This window comes from Staurois parvus, unplaced genomic scaffold (assembly GCF_062004578.1).
Source record: "Staurois parvus isolate SC_StPar_1 unplaced genomic scaffold, SC_StPar_1.0 ptg000064l, whole genome shotgun sequence".
In the NCBI taxonomy this organism is placed as follows: domain Eukaryota; kingdom Metazoa; phylum Chordata; class Amphibia; order Anura; family Ranidae; genus Staurois; species Staurois parvus.
This window is the reverse complement of record NW_028317860.1, coordinates 5,181,459-5,200,537: the sequence shown is the minus strand read 5'-3', so window position 1 is coordinate 5,200,537 and position 19,079 is coordinate 5,181,459. Positions and strand designations below refer to the sequence as shown.

The 19,079-nt window shown below is 39.8% G+C and overlaps 2 protein-coding genes across 3 annotated transcripts in view; one reads left to right on the top strand and one right to left on the bottom strand.

The window, feature by feature from the left end:
• SUGT1 (SGT1 assembly cochaperone of MIS12 kinetochore complex) overlaps positions 1-376 on the top strand; it is a 202,686-nt gene extending 202,310 nt beyond the window's left edge. The window contains exon 14 of the mRNA XM_089668800.1: positions 5-376. Coding sequence (XP_089524926.1) covers positions 5-106 — 102 coding nt within the window. The 3' untranslated portion in view covers positions 107-376. The remainder of the gene's footprint in view (positions 1-4) is intronic.
• CNMD (chondromodulin) overlaps positions 1-19,079 on the bottom strand; it is a 159,876-nt gene that overhangs the window by 24,712 nt on the left and 116,085 nt on the right. Inside the window, exon 7 of one of the 2 annotated variants that reach the window (XM_089668798.1) lies at positions 17,170-18,017. The exons of the other annotated variant lie outside the window; for it this stretch is intronic. Coding sequence (XP_089524924.1) covers positions 17,802-18,017 — 216 coding nt within the window. The 3' untranslated portion in view covers positions 17,170-17,801. Of the gene's footprint in view, positions 1-17,169; positions 18,018-19,079 lie in introns of those variants that run through there. 2 annotated transcript variants of the gene reach the window in all.

Below are 19,079 nucleotides of genomic sequence, written 5' to 3'. Positions count from 1 at the left end.
ACAGATGGAGTCTGGTGGCACAGTCCTTAGCACAAACTGGTCAGATGTGGGTAAAAGGAAAGTTGATGTGAATCCTCCAGATGATATGGAATGGAAGAAATTCTGAGTTCTTTTCTCCGGCATGAGATCTACCCCTGAAAATCACACTGACACTGTTTTGTGTTTTTGTGTTTGCGGCTTCTGTAAAATGTTAAGGATTAAGTCACAAGTCCACCTTTTCCATGAATACTGATTTTTATTGTGCATCAAGTTATTTTATTGGTAACCAGGGTGGTAAATGTCATCACTTCTGACAGATTGATGTAAATCTTTCACAGCGACCTTACTGTTTGCCCTTTTATGAATCGCAAAATACAAATATACTTTTTCCAATAAACACTTGTTTTTCTTTTTTTTCTATTTTTGATTTAAGCTGCAGAAGCTGTAGCTATGCTCTTGTGCAAATATATGATCTAGTACTTTATTTATATACTAGCAGGGAAACTTGATGTCATGTTTGATTTGCATAGCAAGTCCAAAATACTGATGGCTGTCTGACATTACTGGAAAGAAGTAATTGAACTGTGGGAGTTGTACACCGCATATCATTTATAGGTTTGTCACCAAATAAAGGAAATTGATTTGTACAAGTGTAAACTCAGTACACATTGAGAAGTAATGAGGAAAAGAAAAGGCGACTTTGTTTTCGAAAGTATAATATGCATATATTTAAATGGAAATTACTCTATTCCCAGTGTGACAGGCAGCTACATATTTATAATACCTGTTAAAATATCAAAGCAAACAAGTTTAGGAATATATACTAGAAATAACATCCAGGCTGTGTCCACTTTAGGAAATACATTCTAGTATAGGACCTCCTCTCCCCATGGATTCTGGACAATTGGCTGTTTATGTTTTAAACTGGTTTATTCGGTTTTCAACAGAACAGAGACTAACCATAAGAGTACATGTTAACTGCCATGAAGTATACAGAAATATTGATCAGGTCAAATGACCTAGAAAGAATCTACACAAAGACATGTCATAGTAAAGGTCATTAAGGCTGAGTAAAAATAGCAAAGCATTTGTTGATATTGTTAATTCCTTAATCTTACAATATGTGAAAAAACACAGAAAAACGGACTGGTGTTATCAGAAAAGACATAACGAGACAATCCGGGGCACCGGACATATGGTAACTTAATATACATTGTCAAATCGAAAGAAAAGAGAAAAAAAGGGGGGGGTGCACAAAGGGAGGAAGGAGGGAAGGGAAGATTATATCTAAACCTGAGAGACCTCAAAAGGATCCGCTTCAAGGGTTTCAAAATTGGAGGAAAACCTAAAATGGGACCAGACTGTCCATCAATTTTTGGGAGTCAGTCTTGTCATCCTCCTGGGCTATCATGCATTCCAGATGTTTGCTCCTGTCCATTTCACAAGCCCAATTAGGCAATGAGGGCAGAGACATTTGCCTCCAATGTCTAGCAATAACTGAGCAGGCTGCTGTAAGGAAATGTTGAATAAAGCTTTTCTTGATTTGTCTATAGGAGCCTGGCAACATAGAATGAACAGTTGTGAGGTTCATTTGGGAACTTGTCCCCCACAGTTTGTCATATTGGCTATTTATTTTAGACCATGATAATGCAATTCCATCTAGTGGTGACCATAACCAGTCCAAAATTACAAAATGTTACTGTTCAGCTGTAGCAAGGTGTAATCTGTATCCTTAAGGCACAAAGTGTGTCCAGCAGCCATCACCACAGGTAATTGCTAGCCCTGCAGAGTGTGGTCAATAGTTACAGCCACCAGGAAACCCGTCATCATAGTGAATGGGGCTGGTGGCCGCACCTACCCATTGAGAGGCACTTGCAGATGCAGAAGAAACTGCTGCTACAATTCACACTGGCCCTAGTTGCCCATGTGAATGTAGCCTCAATGTAAAGTTACTGCTGCAGGTGATGTTAAAAAGTACTGCAGTGCTCTCACTGGTGTGTCCTTAACATGTACAGTGTGTGCAGTGCCCACAGACCCAAGGGGGAGTGGGCCAATGTGCAATGACTGCACACATTGATTTTATTTGGTATGCCATCATTACTGCAAAGATGTCCTTTGACGTAGCTGCATCTGTCACTTGTGGCTGCAACTCTGAGGTCCACATGTGCAGGCTTTGCATCCTCTCTCTAAAGGTAGTGGGTGCAGTGCTGACAATATGCTGATCAAGGACGCACATACGTCTGGTCCACTCATATCCAGGCTAATGCCAGTGAATGCATAGGCTAGGTCTTTCCTCAACAGTCCCTGCAAATGAGCTCAAATAACAGAAGGTATTCATAAAATCTAGTAAAACCAAGTAAGATGAGAGGCACAGGTTTTTTTTTTGTTTGTTTTTTAATCTTTTCCCAATCAGTAGCTGCAACTCCACTTAAGGGGTACTCTATCAAACAAAAAAATTACAGCACTAAATTGAATTGAGAACTGTACAAAATGCATTGAAATTTTCAGGACAAGCCTTTGGGGTGTACCCCCTTCTTTTTAAGGCCCAAACAGTATTTGATACACCAAGTTTTAGCAAAATGTTAAGTAGGATCTCTTGAGAGAAAAAAAACAAACCCACAAACACACCGCAAATGATAATTGTACTGGGATGGTTGGTAAAATAAGGATAGGAGTGGACTATGGAAATGGAAGGAGAGTCAGAGATGAGTGGTCATAAAACTGTTGGGATAGTGATTTAGAAAATGTAGATCAACATTTAGTCCATTGTTTTGTGTCAAACCTAACATTCTTACTCTCTAAAGGAAAACTTTTGAAATATTTGTAAAGTTTCCTTTAGTGAACTAAAACAATCTTTTTTTCCATACAGTGGTGTGTGTGTTAGAAATAATGTCCCACAGGTGTACAGTAATGTTCTTTCTTATGTTAGTTTTTGGTGTGTTTTTGTGAGTTCCTACTATTTTTTCTTCTGTCCTGATCTGCCAGTGTAAGATCCTTGGTTGCATTTTTGCATTGAATGAAGTACACAAAGTTACTGGAGGTACATTTGTATGATCCTTTAAAATTGAAGGTACCCTTTACATGTGTGACACTTTTTTTAATTAATTGATTTGGTTGCACAGTTTGTAGCATTTGTTGTTGCAAGGCTTTTTTTTTTATTTGCATCTCTGTAATTAGAATGAAGTTTTCCTGCTAAAAAAATTGTCTGCGATTGGGTGGTTACCTGAAAGCCAGCATTAGGGTTCTTTGCAAAATTTCTTTTAGCATTATACCCTCTGTTATTATGGGTTGTGTCTATTTTGGTTATCTTTCTTATCCCGTCTAGTGTTTTTTTCCCCTGAATGTAACTCAATCTGAAGCTGTTAATATGGTGTTCATTTTAGAGTTACGTCATGTTGGAGTTGTGAAGTTTTTTTTTTTTTTTTCCTTGTCACATTCAATTGTCATTAAATTACTGTCTTTTATGTGATGTGAAAAATTGATGAATTCAAGTTCCATAATAAAACATAAGGAAGAGCATCCCTGCACAGCTGTGAGACATCCTTTCTCACAACTGTACCACTGTATGGAACATATTAGTTACTTTAAAAATACCCAGGGAAGCAAAACTAATGGACCAAGACATCCAGGAGCTGTCCTGGAAGGGTCTCTGCTGTGCCTGTAGCAGTGGCTTTTCCTGCTGAAACACCTGAATCTTTAAATATCTACTTGCCTGATCTGTTGATTAGTCTTCTTGATAACCAGTTTTCTGCTGAACTCTGAACTTCTTGCTCCTTCCTTGAACTTCCTATTTTAAGCTGGCCATACATGATTTGGTTATTTTCATTCACCCAGTGGGCTGAACAAAAAAAGACAACTGAACAGATTTCCCTTTCCACATATTCAAGATAGATAGAGGAATCCACTGCACTATTGTTTTCTGACAGCAGGAAGAGTCCCCCTACTGTCAGAATACACAGATCAGCGCTGCAGCCACTGGGTGCAGTCGCGGATTGAGCAGCTTTTATCTGGCATGGAGGTTGAATGGAAGTCTTGTCAACTGCAATGGCTTCAAATGGATCAAAATCTGGCCGGTCCCTACTGAACTGGCCACACTTTGATCCATCTATGGCCATATTAAGCCATGCATCTGCAGTTCTTGTTTGCCAGATGCCAGTTTCTTGCTACCTCTACACTGTGACCACCTTCACCATTATTCACTCTCCACTTAAAATCTGATGCCTCTGGCTACAGACATTGACTTGACCACAGATTACACTTCCTTGCCTGCTGTTTCATCTACTGGATTTCGAGTTTGACCCCATACTGTCATGCTTTCCTGCCTGTGAAACTTAACACCTAACCTATCCTATAAAAGCTCTAAACATTTTTGACTTTTTGCTATAAAACATATACTCCCTGAAATTCTGAGGAAAATGGATCATTCCAGACATTGTTCAGAACAGCGTACCTTGATTAAAAAGTTGATTGGAGAGGGGAAAACATATAAAGTGCAGAAAATGATAGGCAACCAAAACCTGAAGAACGTGGAAGAAAGCGAAAAACTACCATTCGAATGGATAGAAGAATAGCCAAAATGGCAAGGACTCAGCCAACAATCGGCTCCAGGAAGATCAAAGAAGGTCTAAAGTTACCTGTGAGTACTGTTACAATTAGAAGACGCCTATGTGAAGCCAAGCTATCTGCAAGAAAGCCCTGCAAAGTCCCACTGTTGAAAAAAAGACATGTGCTGAAGAGGTTACAATTTGCCAAAGAGCACATTGACTGGCCTAAAGAGAAATGGCGCAACATTTTGTGGACTGATGAAAGTAAGATTGTTCTTTTTGGGTCTAGTGGCCGGAGACAGTTTGTCAGACGACCCCCAAACACTGAATTCAAGCCACAGTACACTGTGAAGACAGTGAAGCATGGTTGCGCAAGCATCATGATATGGGGATGTTTCTCATACTACAGTGTTGGGCCTATTTATTGCATACCAGGGATCATGGATCAGTTTGAATACATCAGAATACTTGAAGAGGTCATGCTGCCTTATGCTGAAGAGGAAATGCCCTTGAAATGGGTGTTCCAACAAGACAACGACCCCAAACACACCAGTAAACGTGCAACATCTTGGTTCCAGACCAACAAGATTGATGTTATGGAGTGGCCAGCCCAATCCCCGGATCTTAATCCAATAGGAAACTTGTGGGGTGAAATCAAAAATGCAGTTTCTGAGGCAAAACCAAGAAATAGAGAAGAACTGTGGAATGTAGTCCAATCATCCTGGGCTGGAATACCTGCTCACAGGTGCCAGCAGTTGGTTGACTCCATGCAACACAGATGTACAGCAGTTCTCAGAAACAGTGCTTATACAACTAAATATTCATTAAGTGATTCAAAGGAAAGCAAAATCTTCAAACATTTTTCAGTTTATATAGTGAATGTTTGAGTTTGTAAAGAAGAATACAAACACTGCTATTTTTTTGAACAGTCTAATATTCACTTTTCTTCAATTTTTTAGAGGAACAACACAACTTTGATATATTTTTCTTCATGTTTTGATTTGGAATAGAATGTGTAGTGTTCCCAATGCATTTGTGTGTATGGAAATAAAAGCTATTAGCAGGATTTTGAGCTTTATTCACTTTTTTCAACACACTGCTATTATTTTGAACACAACTGTATATTACACAATGTAATTAATCAGATTATAGCCCCCCCCGGAAAGATTCAGGTACAGTCACCGGGTCTAAATAACAGATATCCAATGCTCCCCAAGACCTGAAAAACACTCCACTGTTGTGCTAATAAGTATGTCAGTATAGTAAACATTCCACAGTGCTATAAGGGTGTCAACAACAGCTTATGCTAGGTACCTAAAGGTTGGCTCAAAATTCTCATATACCACTTGTTTCATTGCTGGAATTACATTTTCTTTATTGTACTTCACATGGGGCACAAAGTCTCTTTCGTAATCCCTTACAAATGGTATTCTTGTACTTTGGCAAAAAAAAAAAGGATCAGAAGTCCCCTCCTGGGCATAACCTCTCCCTTGTAGAAAAGGCTTCAGTTTTTCTGCCAGTGTCTGAAGGTGATGGTAAGTGCTGTGCAACTCGCAACATGATTCTACCAGATTGTCAACAGTTCCTACAGGGATCAGGAGATTAATTGCATCCAGACTCATTCCTACAGCTATCATTGCTCAGATAAATGGTACCCGGCTCCCACACCAGATGAGAGAGGGCACGGGAACAGCCTGTATTGTGGCTGGTTGGCAATGGACCCTGCGTTTTGGAGCCCTTCGTAATGGTGTATATCCTGTTTTGCGGTAGGGTGCTATACAGGTTCAATGCAGGAAATGATGTACAGAGACATCCTTGATGAAAACCTGTTCCAGAGTGCTCTGGACCTTAGACTGGGGTGACGGTTCATCTTTCAACAGGACAACGACCCTAAGCACACAGCCCACATAACAAAGGAATGGCTATGGGCCAGCTCTGTGAATGTCCTGGAGTGGCCCAGTCAGAACCCAGACTCAAACCTGATTGAACTCTGGAGACATCTGAAAATGGCAACCTGATGGAGCTTGAGAGGTACTGAAAAGCAGAATGGGAGAAATTGCCCAAAAATAGTTGTGCCAACCTTGTAGCTTCATACTCAAAATGACTTGTGGCTGTAATTGGTGCTAAAGGTGCTTCAACAAAGTATTGAGCAAAGGCTGTGAATGTTTTTTTTTTTTTTTTTTTTTTTTTAATAAATTGCAAAGATTTCAAAACTAACTTCTTTCATGTTGTCATTATGGGGTATTGTTTGTAGAATGTTGAGGAAAAAATTTAATCCATTTTAGAATAAGGCTGTACCATAACAAAATGTGGCAAAAGTTAAGCACTGTGAATACTTTCTGGATGCACTGTATCTTCATTTTTCACATTTATATCTGGTTCTACGTTCAGAATTTCTGTCATTCTCTCTTTTTTCAGTCTATAACTTCATCACAACTGCATTACTGATCTGAACGTGTGTGTCGTCACAGTGCTGTCTTTTGACTTACCAATTTGTATAGCTTGGCAGGGAAATTAGTGATAAGCAGCAACTCTAGTTATAGAATTGCCAACTGCTGGTAGGAATGTGCTATTATCACTTGAAAGCCAATAAATAGCCTGCGTCAACTAGACCCTCCATGTTTCCTCAATATAGTTTTAGTCATTGCAAAAACATGGTTTAGAAAGTCAAAACTGGAAAAACATCCTCTGCATTGCACTTTGCTGAAGTAAAATTGCGTTGGATATAAACTTCTGTGTCTTACTGAAGGGATAAGCTGCCTGTGGATAATGCAAAGTCAGCAGATGACTGTACTGTCTGAATAGACTGGGACTATGGAGGTATGTCAATGCATAAAGCTACACATGAAAAAGAACAGTAACTCTTGGTTCACACTAGTGCCATTTTCATTTGAATGAGCTGCCATGCCTTGCAAAACTCAGGGAAAAGGTCCCTGCTCCTTTCCAGAAATCGCAGTTTGCACTGGGAACCGCCCTACAGTGCAGTTCCCAGTGCGTGTGAAATTTCCAGTAAAGGTATCATGCCATTTAGACTAATGGCACCCGCCTGCAGGTTTTGTGTGCGAGTCCCACAGCGGCTTCTGTTCGCACTAGTGTGAACCATGGGTAAGAGGACAGATTCCTAAAGCCTTTATACTCTGCTGGATCTGGTGTGACGTGTCCCCCATGCGTCAGTAAGTGCACGGTCTCCTCTGCACAACAACCGAGGATCAGATTACAGCTTCCTGCATTAAATGAATGTCTGATCTCACTCAGAGGCAAATCTTTACACAGTTTGCAAACCTGTGCAAATATTGGAATCCTACATGTATTGAACTTGTTTGGGGAAGTACAAAAACTAATATTTTTAGAATTGTCAATGCTGTTGGAATTGTTTTATTTTCTGCTCTTCACAAACACCTGCCTTCTGCATAATTTGTGTGCAGACAGTAATAGCTCATGTCTCAGCAAGGATATGAGCCCCTGCTGGACTTTGACTTTCAAGATTAAGCTGATTTGCAACAGGTAGATATGCTGTATATACGCGATTCAGTTGCACAGTTAAGCCTTACTTAGAGCTCAAAGCCCAGGCAAATTATGTTCCCCTTCTCTCTAACCCATATTGTAAGGAGTTTTATATTTCTTACCTGTTGAAGTAACATTATACTCAAGTTCTTCCATCCTGTTTCCTTACTGATGCCATTTCCAGGTGCGGGGACTGCCTATCTACCGCCACAAGTGCACCCAAAACCACTAATCCTCGTCTCCCCTTAGACTGTTGGCCTTCTTCTGGGTAATAAAAGTATGACCACGGTTTCAGATAAGTGATTTTTTGTTTTCTTTTTTCATGTTACTGATCAGCTAGAAGATGGTGGGAGAAAAGTTATTTTAATCCCAGAGATGAGCTTTAGAGACAGTTATGAAACAAACAGGTCCTCAGTTGTCGGGCTCTGTTAAGAGATCTCAAGCTGTTCACATCCACAAGCCAGAAAAGTGCTTTAATCTTGCATGAGGAAGATTAGATTAAATTTATGGCAGCCCTGAACTAAAAGAATGTGCTGGACTTTCCTAGAGTGACAAACAGAAGTTCCAAGAATTGAGAGATCATCTTCTTGAGCTTGAAATCACCAGGAAAGACCCACAATCTACAAGGTCTTAGCTACCTGGTACTTAGACACTTCACATGGTGTGAACCAAGACATAGGAAAATTGCCTTATAAAATCAACAAAAAAATGGTAAACTGGGTTTAAGTTATAAGGAGGAACGCCATGTCAAGGTAATCTGTACAGACTTATCCTCCTATTGACTTCAATAATATTCCCCTTAAAATCAACAGATGTTTCTTCAAGTTAGCTGACCATGACATTCTGTGCTGGACTGTATTTTGCATGCTCCTGGTCACTGCACTCTGCATGCAGGGCATTTTTGTTACATAATCCTGACCACTCTGGATGCTGGGAGTGCAGAAGTCCGGGAGTGCAAGGTACATTATTTAGTGGTTTAAGAATATGAATATGTTATGTTTAATGGAAATGGGAAATCTTTCAAAAATGTTTTTTGTTGCGGTATGTATCTGTAAGACTCCAGCTTGGGGCATAGTAACTAAAGAAAATGTTGAGGTTAACAAGGACTGTATGTCGTGTACACAATTAGTAGGCTTAAAGTGATACTAAACCCAGGACCCTGCATTCACTATATCTGGTCTCCAACAGTACACAGAATATGGAAATGCAATTATTTTAGTAAATATAAACAGCTAAAAACCTTTTCTTATCAGCGGTATATAGCAGTCTTGCGACTTCTATCAGTCTCCAGCAGAGCACTGGTTAAAGCTTGTAGGGGGAGTTTTCATTCTTCCATGATTGTCCTATTAGGCTGCAGGACCCCTAACCCTCTGTCTGGGCAGTGCTGATTGGCCCTATGCTGATCACATGCACCCACTCAAAGAAATAAAAATACTCTTTAGCAACACACACCGAAATCAGCACGTGCAGAGTGACTCCTAGGCTCTGTACTATCAGCAGATGGATTGGGGACAGTAGAATATGAGGAGGATCAGAAAAGACAGGCTGAAACATCCTTTTTACACAATGCAGAGGAGTAACCCTTTAGGTTCCACAGTGTGTATAACAAGCATGCTTTATTGCATATACAGACTGATTTTACTGTTGTGGGTTTAGTAACACTTTTTTAAGTTCGAATGAACAACTCTCCTTTATGCCCTTCCCACTGCCAATGCAGCGTGACCAAACCCTTCCGTTGCAGTGGTAAGGTATGTGTTCCACACTCTCTTAACATACCCAGGGTTATTCTAGGTCTTGGCAATACCTCAACATCATGCATTCTTGGTTTCTCTTTTGTGTATGGAAGACTTTTTGTACAAAAGACATTCATGTACAATCATAACTATGTACACACTGTATATGCATACATGTATATAAATAAATACGCATTTCCTGCTGTGTGATTTTTTTTTTTGGTACTTTTTTGGTTGTTTTGTTGCAATTTGTATCTAAAAAAAAAAATCTATTAAGTTTGTATACAGTCAGCAGCCCCTTGCACTGCATGAATGCTGGTAGATCTAAATGAGATTGTATAATCAGACTGTAATGTGAATGGTCAGCTTTACACACATCTAACAATTTTACAAGATTATATCTTTTAAAGGCTATTTAAATGATGCCACCCTGTCAATACCTGTCCTCTGCTCTTCTGAGTACTTTGATGTTTGTATCTGGGTGGTACACTACCTTCTTTTTAAAAGTCTCCTGGCAGGACTCAATCTCTGAGTTCCTGTGGAAAGGTTGTCCATCTTTCAACTCGGTGATGGAGAGACTTCTGAAGAGGAGGAAACTCATATGGTATCCCACAGTCTTGTTTGGAGGTTATAAGATACGGTATTTTTTTCAATTGGGTAACAATGGCACAGAATTTTGAGGACAGAATTAAGTGCAAAATGACCAACAGGAACTCACAGAACTTTTGGTCCTGTCATAAAAAGGTTGAACACCTCTGAGATAAAAACATGTGATTCGCTCAATCTGATTTTGTATATGTGTATATATATATATATATGTGTGTGTGTGTGTATGTATATATATATATATATATATATATATATATATATATATATATATATATATATAAAGGGCTGCTGCCACTTGGGAGACTGGTCTTCAGCTATAAACGGGTTTGTGCTCTTAAAGTGGAAGGAAAGTCCACTTTTTAACTTGTTCCTACAGGTAAGCCTGTACGACTTACCTGTAGGTACAGTGAATATCTACTAAACTTGCACTGTTTGGGAGATATTCACATGGCATGCAGCCTGTGACATCACTGGCACAAGTGCTCTGAAGGGATGAAAGACCAAAGCTGTACCTTCAGCGCTCTGTGCTGGGGTTCCCATGCGTATACATAGGAGTGATGTCATTGCAGCACCAGCCATTTGAGCAGCCAGAGCCCACCAATGTGGAAGATGGAAATGCCCAGGAGCCGTGACAGAGCTGCGCTGGAGGGCTCAGTGTGCAGGTGATTCTCTTGTACTAGTATGCGGTTCATACGTTATGACTTAAACCTGCAGGGGACCTGATTTTTTTTTTCTTTTGGCGGATTATTACCGCTGTAAGCACATGCACATTTAAGACTGAGATGATGTTCTTACAGTTTAGTAGGTTGATCAGCATTTTAGTCCCTGTCAGCAATCTTAGCAGAGAACATCCTTTATGGAGATGAAGACTCAAATGCAACCAGCAGCTGTAGCAGTCTGGCCATTATACACAGTAATGACTGTAATATAAATCCCTGAATCTCATAGCAATCAGACTTTGAAGACAGTGTATGTCAGTCTTTCTCCCTTTTCCTAGATTAGTGGTGGAGATTCCCAGAAGATCACTTTCCCAACCAGGATGAGCTCTTTGGAGATTGTGAGGAGCTTGGGCCAAAATAACGATTTAAAGTTTAGGCTTCAGAATGCATCTACTGCTAAAGTCATCATCTGAGCTAGAGAGGTCAAGCCAGATCTTGGAAGAGCTGAAAAACATTTGATGACTGGCAAATGTCTTATTGTCACTTAGCCTAGGTTCACATACAGTATATGTGGGAAATGCCGTGAATCCTGTGTGTTCCCGCACCGCATCCGAATCGCATTGTGTTCATGCGATCTGCTGCGGATGCCAATGTAAAAATGACACCCCAAACAGAGGTCGCAAAACACAGTGTGATTGCCAGAACTGGATCGCATGGGTGAACTCCCACATGATCTGATTCTAGTGCGCCAAAATAATTAAAAGGCTGCACCCTTTTCATGCTGGTGTGGTGCATTTTGAGCTATACAAAATGAATGGACTTAATTCGTACTGCAAAGAATCACATGTGATTGGAACAGGAATGCAGTGCAATTTCTATGTGAATCAAATACGGTTTCCCGCACCACTTATATCTGAACCCAGGCTCATTCTAACTAAAACTGGCCATAGATGAATTGAAATTCTTCCAGTTCAGCACACAGCAGCCAAATTTCTATTCCCACTCAAAAAAAGCCAATCTAACAAGTGACTTCTATCGATTGGCTGTTCAAAAGAAAAAACAAACAAATCCATCTATCGTCAGCCAAAGATGTTTGGCCATCTGTGACATAACTAAAGTCCTCCCTGATTTTAGACATACAAGTCACCACTAGGGTTACAGTAAAATATAAAATGCAAAAAACAAGCTTAAAACAAATTAGAAATTGCTTAAAAAAACGTTCAACTCATAATGTGTACTCTATGGATACACTTTAGATTAGTTTCTATGCACACAGATTTGCATTCATATACATGTTTGCATACCAAAATGTCACTAGATGTAAATTTCATAAATTAAACATGACAATCGTTGTTGGATGTCTTTGGATCCTATTTCTATGTATTCATTGTTTTATTTGAGGCTTATTTGTTATTGGTTTATAAAGATCTATATCCATTTTAATCTAGACAAATCGGTCAGTTACACAACTACCTTCAATCCATAGCCACTACTGTTAAACATTCTCTGACATTTGCTGAAAAAAAAACACCCTATAATTTTGCAGCTTCATATTTGGCATTTTCTGAAGAAAGAGCAGCAAATGGGCTACACTTGTGAGTGAATTTGAATATTTCTGCATTCGCTACAACATTTATGTCTTGACCCTATGACAATGCGAAGTCTCCTTTTTTGCTTTGTAATTTTAACAGCCAACTTACCATACAGTATTTTTAGGATATTTTGGTTTTTGCTTTCAGATAAATCAATTCATTTCTGTGTATATTATTTAGTTTCATATACAGTGCAGGCTTTACAGTGATATTCATTACTGTTCTCATTTCACAGGGCATTCTTTCCCAACTGACTGAAAACAATATACTCTATACCCTCATTCAGCAAAGATCTAACTAAATGCTAACTATTCAGTAACCCGTACTAATCAGTGTGCACTTTTCTAAATTTGGCTCAGTACAAGATACACTATATTGCCAAAAGTATTGGGACACCCTCCAAATCATTGGATTCAGGTGTTCCTTTCACCTTCATGGCCACAGGTATATAAAATCAAACACCTAGGCATGCAGACTGCTTCTACATAAATTTGTGAAAGAATGGGTCACTCTCAGGAGCTCAGTGGATTCAAGCGTGGTACCGTGATAGGTTGTCACCTGTGCAATAAGTCCATCCATGAAATTTCCTTGCTACTAAATATTCCAGGGTCAACTGTTGGTGGTATTATAACAAAGTGGAAGCAACTGGGAACAACAGCAACTCAGCCACGAAGTGGTAGGCCACGTAAATGACAGAGCGGGGTCAGCGCACACTGAACTGCAGTGCACAGAAGTCGCCAACTGTCTGGTGAGTCAATAGCTAAAGACCTCCAAGCTTTGTGTGGCCTTCAGATTAGCACAACAGTGTGTAGAGAGCTTCATGGAATGAGTTTCCATTGCCGAGCAGCTGCATCCAAGCCTTACATAACCAAGTGCCACGCAAAGTGTCAGATGCAGTGGTGTAAACCATGCCGCCACTGGACTCTTGAGCAGTGGAGATGTGTTCTCTGGAGTGACAAATCACGCTTCTCTGTCTGGCAATCTGATGGACCTGTCTGTGTTTGGCAGTTGCCAGGAGAACGGTGCTTGCCTGACTGCATTGTGCCAAGTGTAAAGTTTGGTAGCTTGGCCCCTTAGTTCCAGTGCAGGCATCAGCATATTAAGACATTTTGGACAATTTCATGCTCCCAACTTTGTGGGAACAGTTTGGGGATGGTGCCTTCCTGTTCCGACATCACTGCACACCAGTGCACAAAGCAAGGTCCATAAAGACATGGATGAGTGAGTTTGGGGTGGAGGAACTTAACTGGCCTGCACAGAGTCCTGACCTGAAACCGATAGAACACCTTTAGGATGAATTAGAGCGGAGACTGTGAGCCAGGCCTTCTCGTCCGACATCAGTGCCTGACCTCACAAATGCGCTTCTGGAAGAATGGTCAAACATTCCCATAGACACCCTCCTAAACCTTGTGGACAGCCTTCCCAGAAGAGTTGAAGCTGTTATAGCTGCAAAGGGTGGGCCAACTCAATATTGAACCCTACGGACTAAGACTGGGATGCCATTAAAGTTCATGTGTGTGTAAAGGCAGGCGTCCCAATACTTTTGCCAATATAGTGTATATTCTGATTGGCTGGTTTGGGGAACTTTGGGCAAATGAAAAATGACACATGATATAGTCGGTCACTGCTGTAGTGTTAACTCAGCAGTTTTTATTTGCCACCCATGACAAAATTTTATTACCTATAAATTCTGGGTTTATGTAGATCCATAGTTTTTCCGCTTCTTTTAACAAGGTGATAATGATGTTTGTATTGCTGTGATATTGCACAGCAACACTGTCACCCTGCTGATAGGGTTGTCTTAAATGGGTATGTGGTTTTAAATGGACTTTAAGGGGAAGATTTACTAAACCTGGTGCAGCTTTGCATGGCAGCCAATCACCTTCTAACGTTAGCCTGTTCAATTGAGCTTTGCCAATAAAAATTGGAAGCTGATTAGCTACCATGCAAAGCTGCACCAGATTTTCTGTGCACCAGTTTTAGTAAATCTTCCCTTAAGAGCTGATTCACACATGTGCGGTGCGGATTGAAGCTCAGGTTTCACAGCTAATTAATACAGTAATTGTTCAGCGGTTAATGTCAGGTTTACATCAGGTTCAGGATAGGATTAGGTCAGGATTTTATCCTGTTCCCACATGTGCAGTTTAGAAACGGTTCCTATAGAAGTCAACAGCCTGTAATCTGCACCTGAACCTGAGGGCACTGCTCAGAAATTGTATATGACTCTTTTTCAAACCGAACTGAATCCGCACCACCAGTGCACCAGATATATGTGAACAGGCATTATAGGGAGCAATGTTATTTCACATGTCATGCGGATTGGATTCGGTTCAAACCACATCCAATCCACATACAGTATATGTGAACCAGCACTAAGTATCCGGCAAAAAATTAAAGTCCAGCTAACACTTTTAACCACTTCCCGTCCAGCCCATGTATAGAAATGGCCGGACGGGAGCATTGCAGGGGCGGGTTGCCATTCATAAACAGCGCCCGCCATTTTAGCATGTGCGCGCGTACCCTGGGAGCACGCACCACAGCGATCTGGTGCCCGCTGTGTCCTTCTGACACAGTGGAACACTGATTGCTGTACGAAACCTCTGTGTGAGGTCCCGATCATGTGATCACTAATTGGCCAATCAGTGATCACATGAATAGTAGAAAGCAAGATGTCGCTTCCTGACATCATTGCTTACTACATGTGAAATCTGTGAATGATCACAGAGGTCGCATGGTACAAGGCTATTCACAACAGCCTTGTACCATGTGACAAGCTGTGACCAATCACAGCTCACACAGTATTTCTCAATGGCTGCAAGAATGCAGCCAGAGAGAAAGAGAAATTATTGCTTTTACAGCCTTTATGGGTGTAACCGCAATCAGTGTAAAAAAAATAAAATAAAATCTTCATCACCCCCCACAAGTAGTACAGTGTCACTATGGTGACAAGGTACCTGCTAGGGTGACAGTATGTTAAAAAAAAAACCCAAACATAAATAATATAAAATAGGAATGTAAAAAAAGTTTGAAAAATTATAATTTTTGGTTATAAACTAATTTGAGTTATTTTTTTTTACTAAAGCGATAGCTGAATACATTTTGGCCAAGATTTATGAGGAAAAATAATTTATTTGCAAAATTTTATAAGAAAAACACTTTTTTTTTTTTTAAAGTTTTTGGACTTTTTCTTTTATATAGCAAAAAAAAAATTAAAATCCCAGTGGTGAATAAATACCACCAAAATAAAATTTTATCTGTCTCAAAACAAATGCTAAAAAATTCATATGGGTACAGTGATGCATGACCGCGCAATTGTCATTCAAATTGTGACAGCACTGAAAATTGGCCTGGACAGGAAGGGAGTAAAATTGTCTGGACTTGAAGTGGTTAAAAGCTAAGTGTTATTGTTACCCAACCCTGTAGCTACTACATTTGCTGGACAGCTTGGCCTCCTACAGTAAGCAGAAAAATAGCAGACCTATTGGCAGGATCAACAGGTATTACCGCTATGTAATGGGGGAGGGGAGAAAAAAATCTGCTTGTTAATGGTAATGACAGACAATATAATATACTGTACATCATGTATTTTTTATTTTACCCACAGTTCCACTTTAGGAAGAAAAACTAAGCTAGTTATCACATTTCTGGTAGTTTTTCAAGCAAGCATATTAACTGAAGCTGTCAACTATAGAGAGAGACTCTCTGGGGAAAATCTACAAACCTGTGTATGACATTCCATCATGAAACTATAGAAGATCAAGCGTATAAAATGTCACAACATTTCCTTTTAGGTAAACATTGCAATAAGTCAAGGTATATTCATTCAAATGCACTACTGTTTCCCTTTAAATCAGGAATAATATTACAGTTCCTAATAATATTTACTACTCTTTATGAAATGTTTTACAGGAGCGATGGCCATTGACGGCCTTTTAAAAGCTTGGGTTTTTCAAACATTTATTTCACAATATAATACAATTTTAAAGATTTCTTACTTGGATCTGATTGGTCAACCTGGAAGAAGGAAAAGTGGATCGAGTGCAAAAACCAACCAAGAGACTGCTTTAATTAGTTTTTTTAAATCTAGCCAAGAAGGCCGAGAGATGGACTTCAAATGGAACACCTTCTGCAGTTTTCATAAACATGGAAGAGTGACACTTTTCATGCACCAGTTACTGTAATTACAATATACAAAGAAATTAAAAACTAAAGGAAAAATATAGAGAAATATTTTCCAAGCAAAATAGTTCCTGGTTTTTGTGAACATCTGGAGAACAACAGAATGCACAAGCTGCATGATTCTGTTCATGCTGGACATTTTAGCACGCATTCAGGAAAATAAAATAATCCAATCTGCCTGGAAATCAGATTAATCTGATTGCAGAACACATTAGCATCTCTGTTTAGAAATTCAGTTGGCCACATTAGGCAAGCTATGGATATTATTAGCGCAAGTTTATTCAGACTGACAAGGAAGCATAGCTGAGTATTTTTTTTTCAGGAGCACCGTACATAAAATAACTCATTTGCATAGGAGAATTATAGCCCATTCCGTGGAAAAAAAAAAGTAATTATTCTTTTTATTGCAGTGATTGGTATAAAATTAGCTAAACTTGTGTTATACATTACATTGTCAAAAATATAAATAGTTTCTGTCAAATATGTTATTCCTCCATCTACAGAGAAATTACTGATTGGAAACAGCAGCAAGTAACAAGCTGGCATCAACTGGTTTCCGCTGTTTGAAATGTATCCGCTTCAACAACAACAGGGTGCAAATTCACTTGAGATTTATTTACATCAAGCTACAGAAATGTGAAACACGGCAGCCAGTCAAGTTAACCTTTAGAAATGAACGTTTCTCTAAATCACGTCAGCAAATATGTCTCATGGCAGGACAGGTTTCTACATGAAAAGATTAATCTAGAAATAAAAAAAGAAGGTAAAGTGTAGGAAAATTCCCATGAAGACTATTGCACCTTCCATACAGAGATCATGCCTAAGAACTGAACACATTCTACTCAATGAATGTGGCCATCACATATTAACTTAGGTCTTTATTTACAACAAATAACATGTCAACAACATTTTCTGATACACTGTTCTTTTCAATTTGGACTTTTCTTCTTTTTTTTTTTCTTTCTGAAGTTATTTCCATCTGTCATTTTAATGCCATTTATTTTACACAACTCCCAGGATGCGGGCTACCCACCAGCTGCAGGGCATGATGATTCTGCATGCTGAGCGGCACCCATGATAATTGTATGGCCATGGATAGTAGCCAAGAAGAGGTTCACAGATTCTCTGGCACTGGGTGTAACTTCTTCTACATTCAATGCAGCATATGCCTTGATGGTCCAGCATGGGGTCAAAAGTCATCCCACCTTCTCCTTCCAACTGCCATAAAAAAAAAATTGGTTATCATGAGCTCTAGTTGTGTCATGCAAATATGAGGATATTGAATAAATGATCAAGGATGCAACTTTGTGTTTACACGGCTGAAACAATTCGATACAGTTATTCCAGGCTAGTATGTCAATTGGTGAGGATGCAATGGTGTACCTGGCAGGGTGTGTCATGCTGGGTATCTGCTATTTAGGAGGAAATTTAAAGCTCACCTCCTGCTCATAATCTTTGCTGCATGCTTACATTGGTCCAGCTTAGACCAATGTAAGGCAGGTTATAAATAATTCATACACTTTTGTTCAACCACCGGGTTGAATGAAAAAAGAAATTGATTTATTATTTATTTCAGGTACTTATATAGCACTGTCAGTTTACGCAGTGCTTTAGCTATATATTGTACATTCACATCAGTCCCTAACCCTCAAGGGGCGTACAATCTAAGGTCCCTAACTTACATTCATACACATACACATACTAGGGCCAATTTAGACAGGATCCAGTTAACCTACCAGCATGTCTTTGGAGTGTGGGAGGAAACCAGATTACCCGGAGGAAACCCATGCAGACACAGGGAGAACATGCAAACTCCAGGAAGGAGGTGCTGTGGCTGGGATTCGAACCAACGACCCTAGTACTGCCAGGCGGAAGTGATTGACTACCCCATCTACACATTCAAGGAGGATAGGGGAATCCCTGACAGAGGGGAGACTTCCTCACCATTAGAATACACTCATTCTGTCGGTGGTCCTGATCAAGCAAAAATTTTCCAACAGGCTGGTTGTACAACCGTCAATGGAAAGATCAACTTCTATGCAACTAGCCTGCCCATAGATAGATCAAAATTCAGCCGATACCTGCTGAACCTTCTATAGCTGGTTTAAGCGTGCAGTATCTTATACCCTGAGGGGCAGTTGGGGAAGCTGAAAATCACTGTAGTAGTTGGCCCTACTACAGTGATAGCTGCATACTCTCGGGTCCTGTGCCGAGCAGCTGCCCCATGGCACAAAGACCACAGAGGATCATTTGCTCACCAGAGCCGTTATTCACAATTAA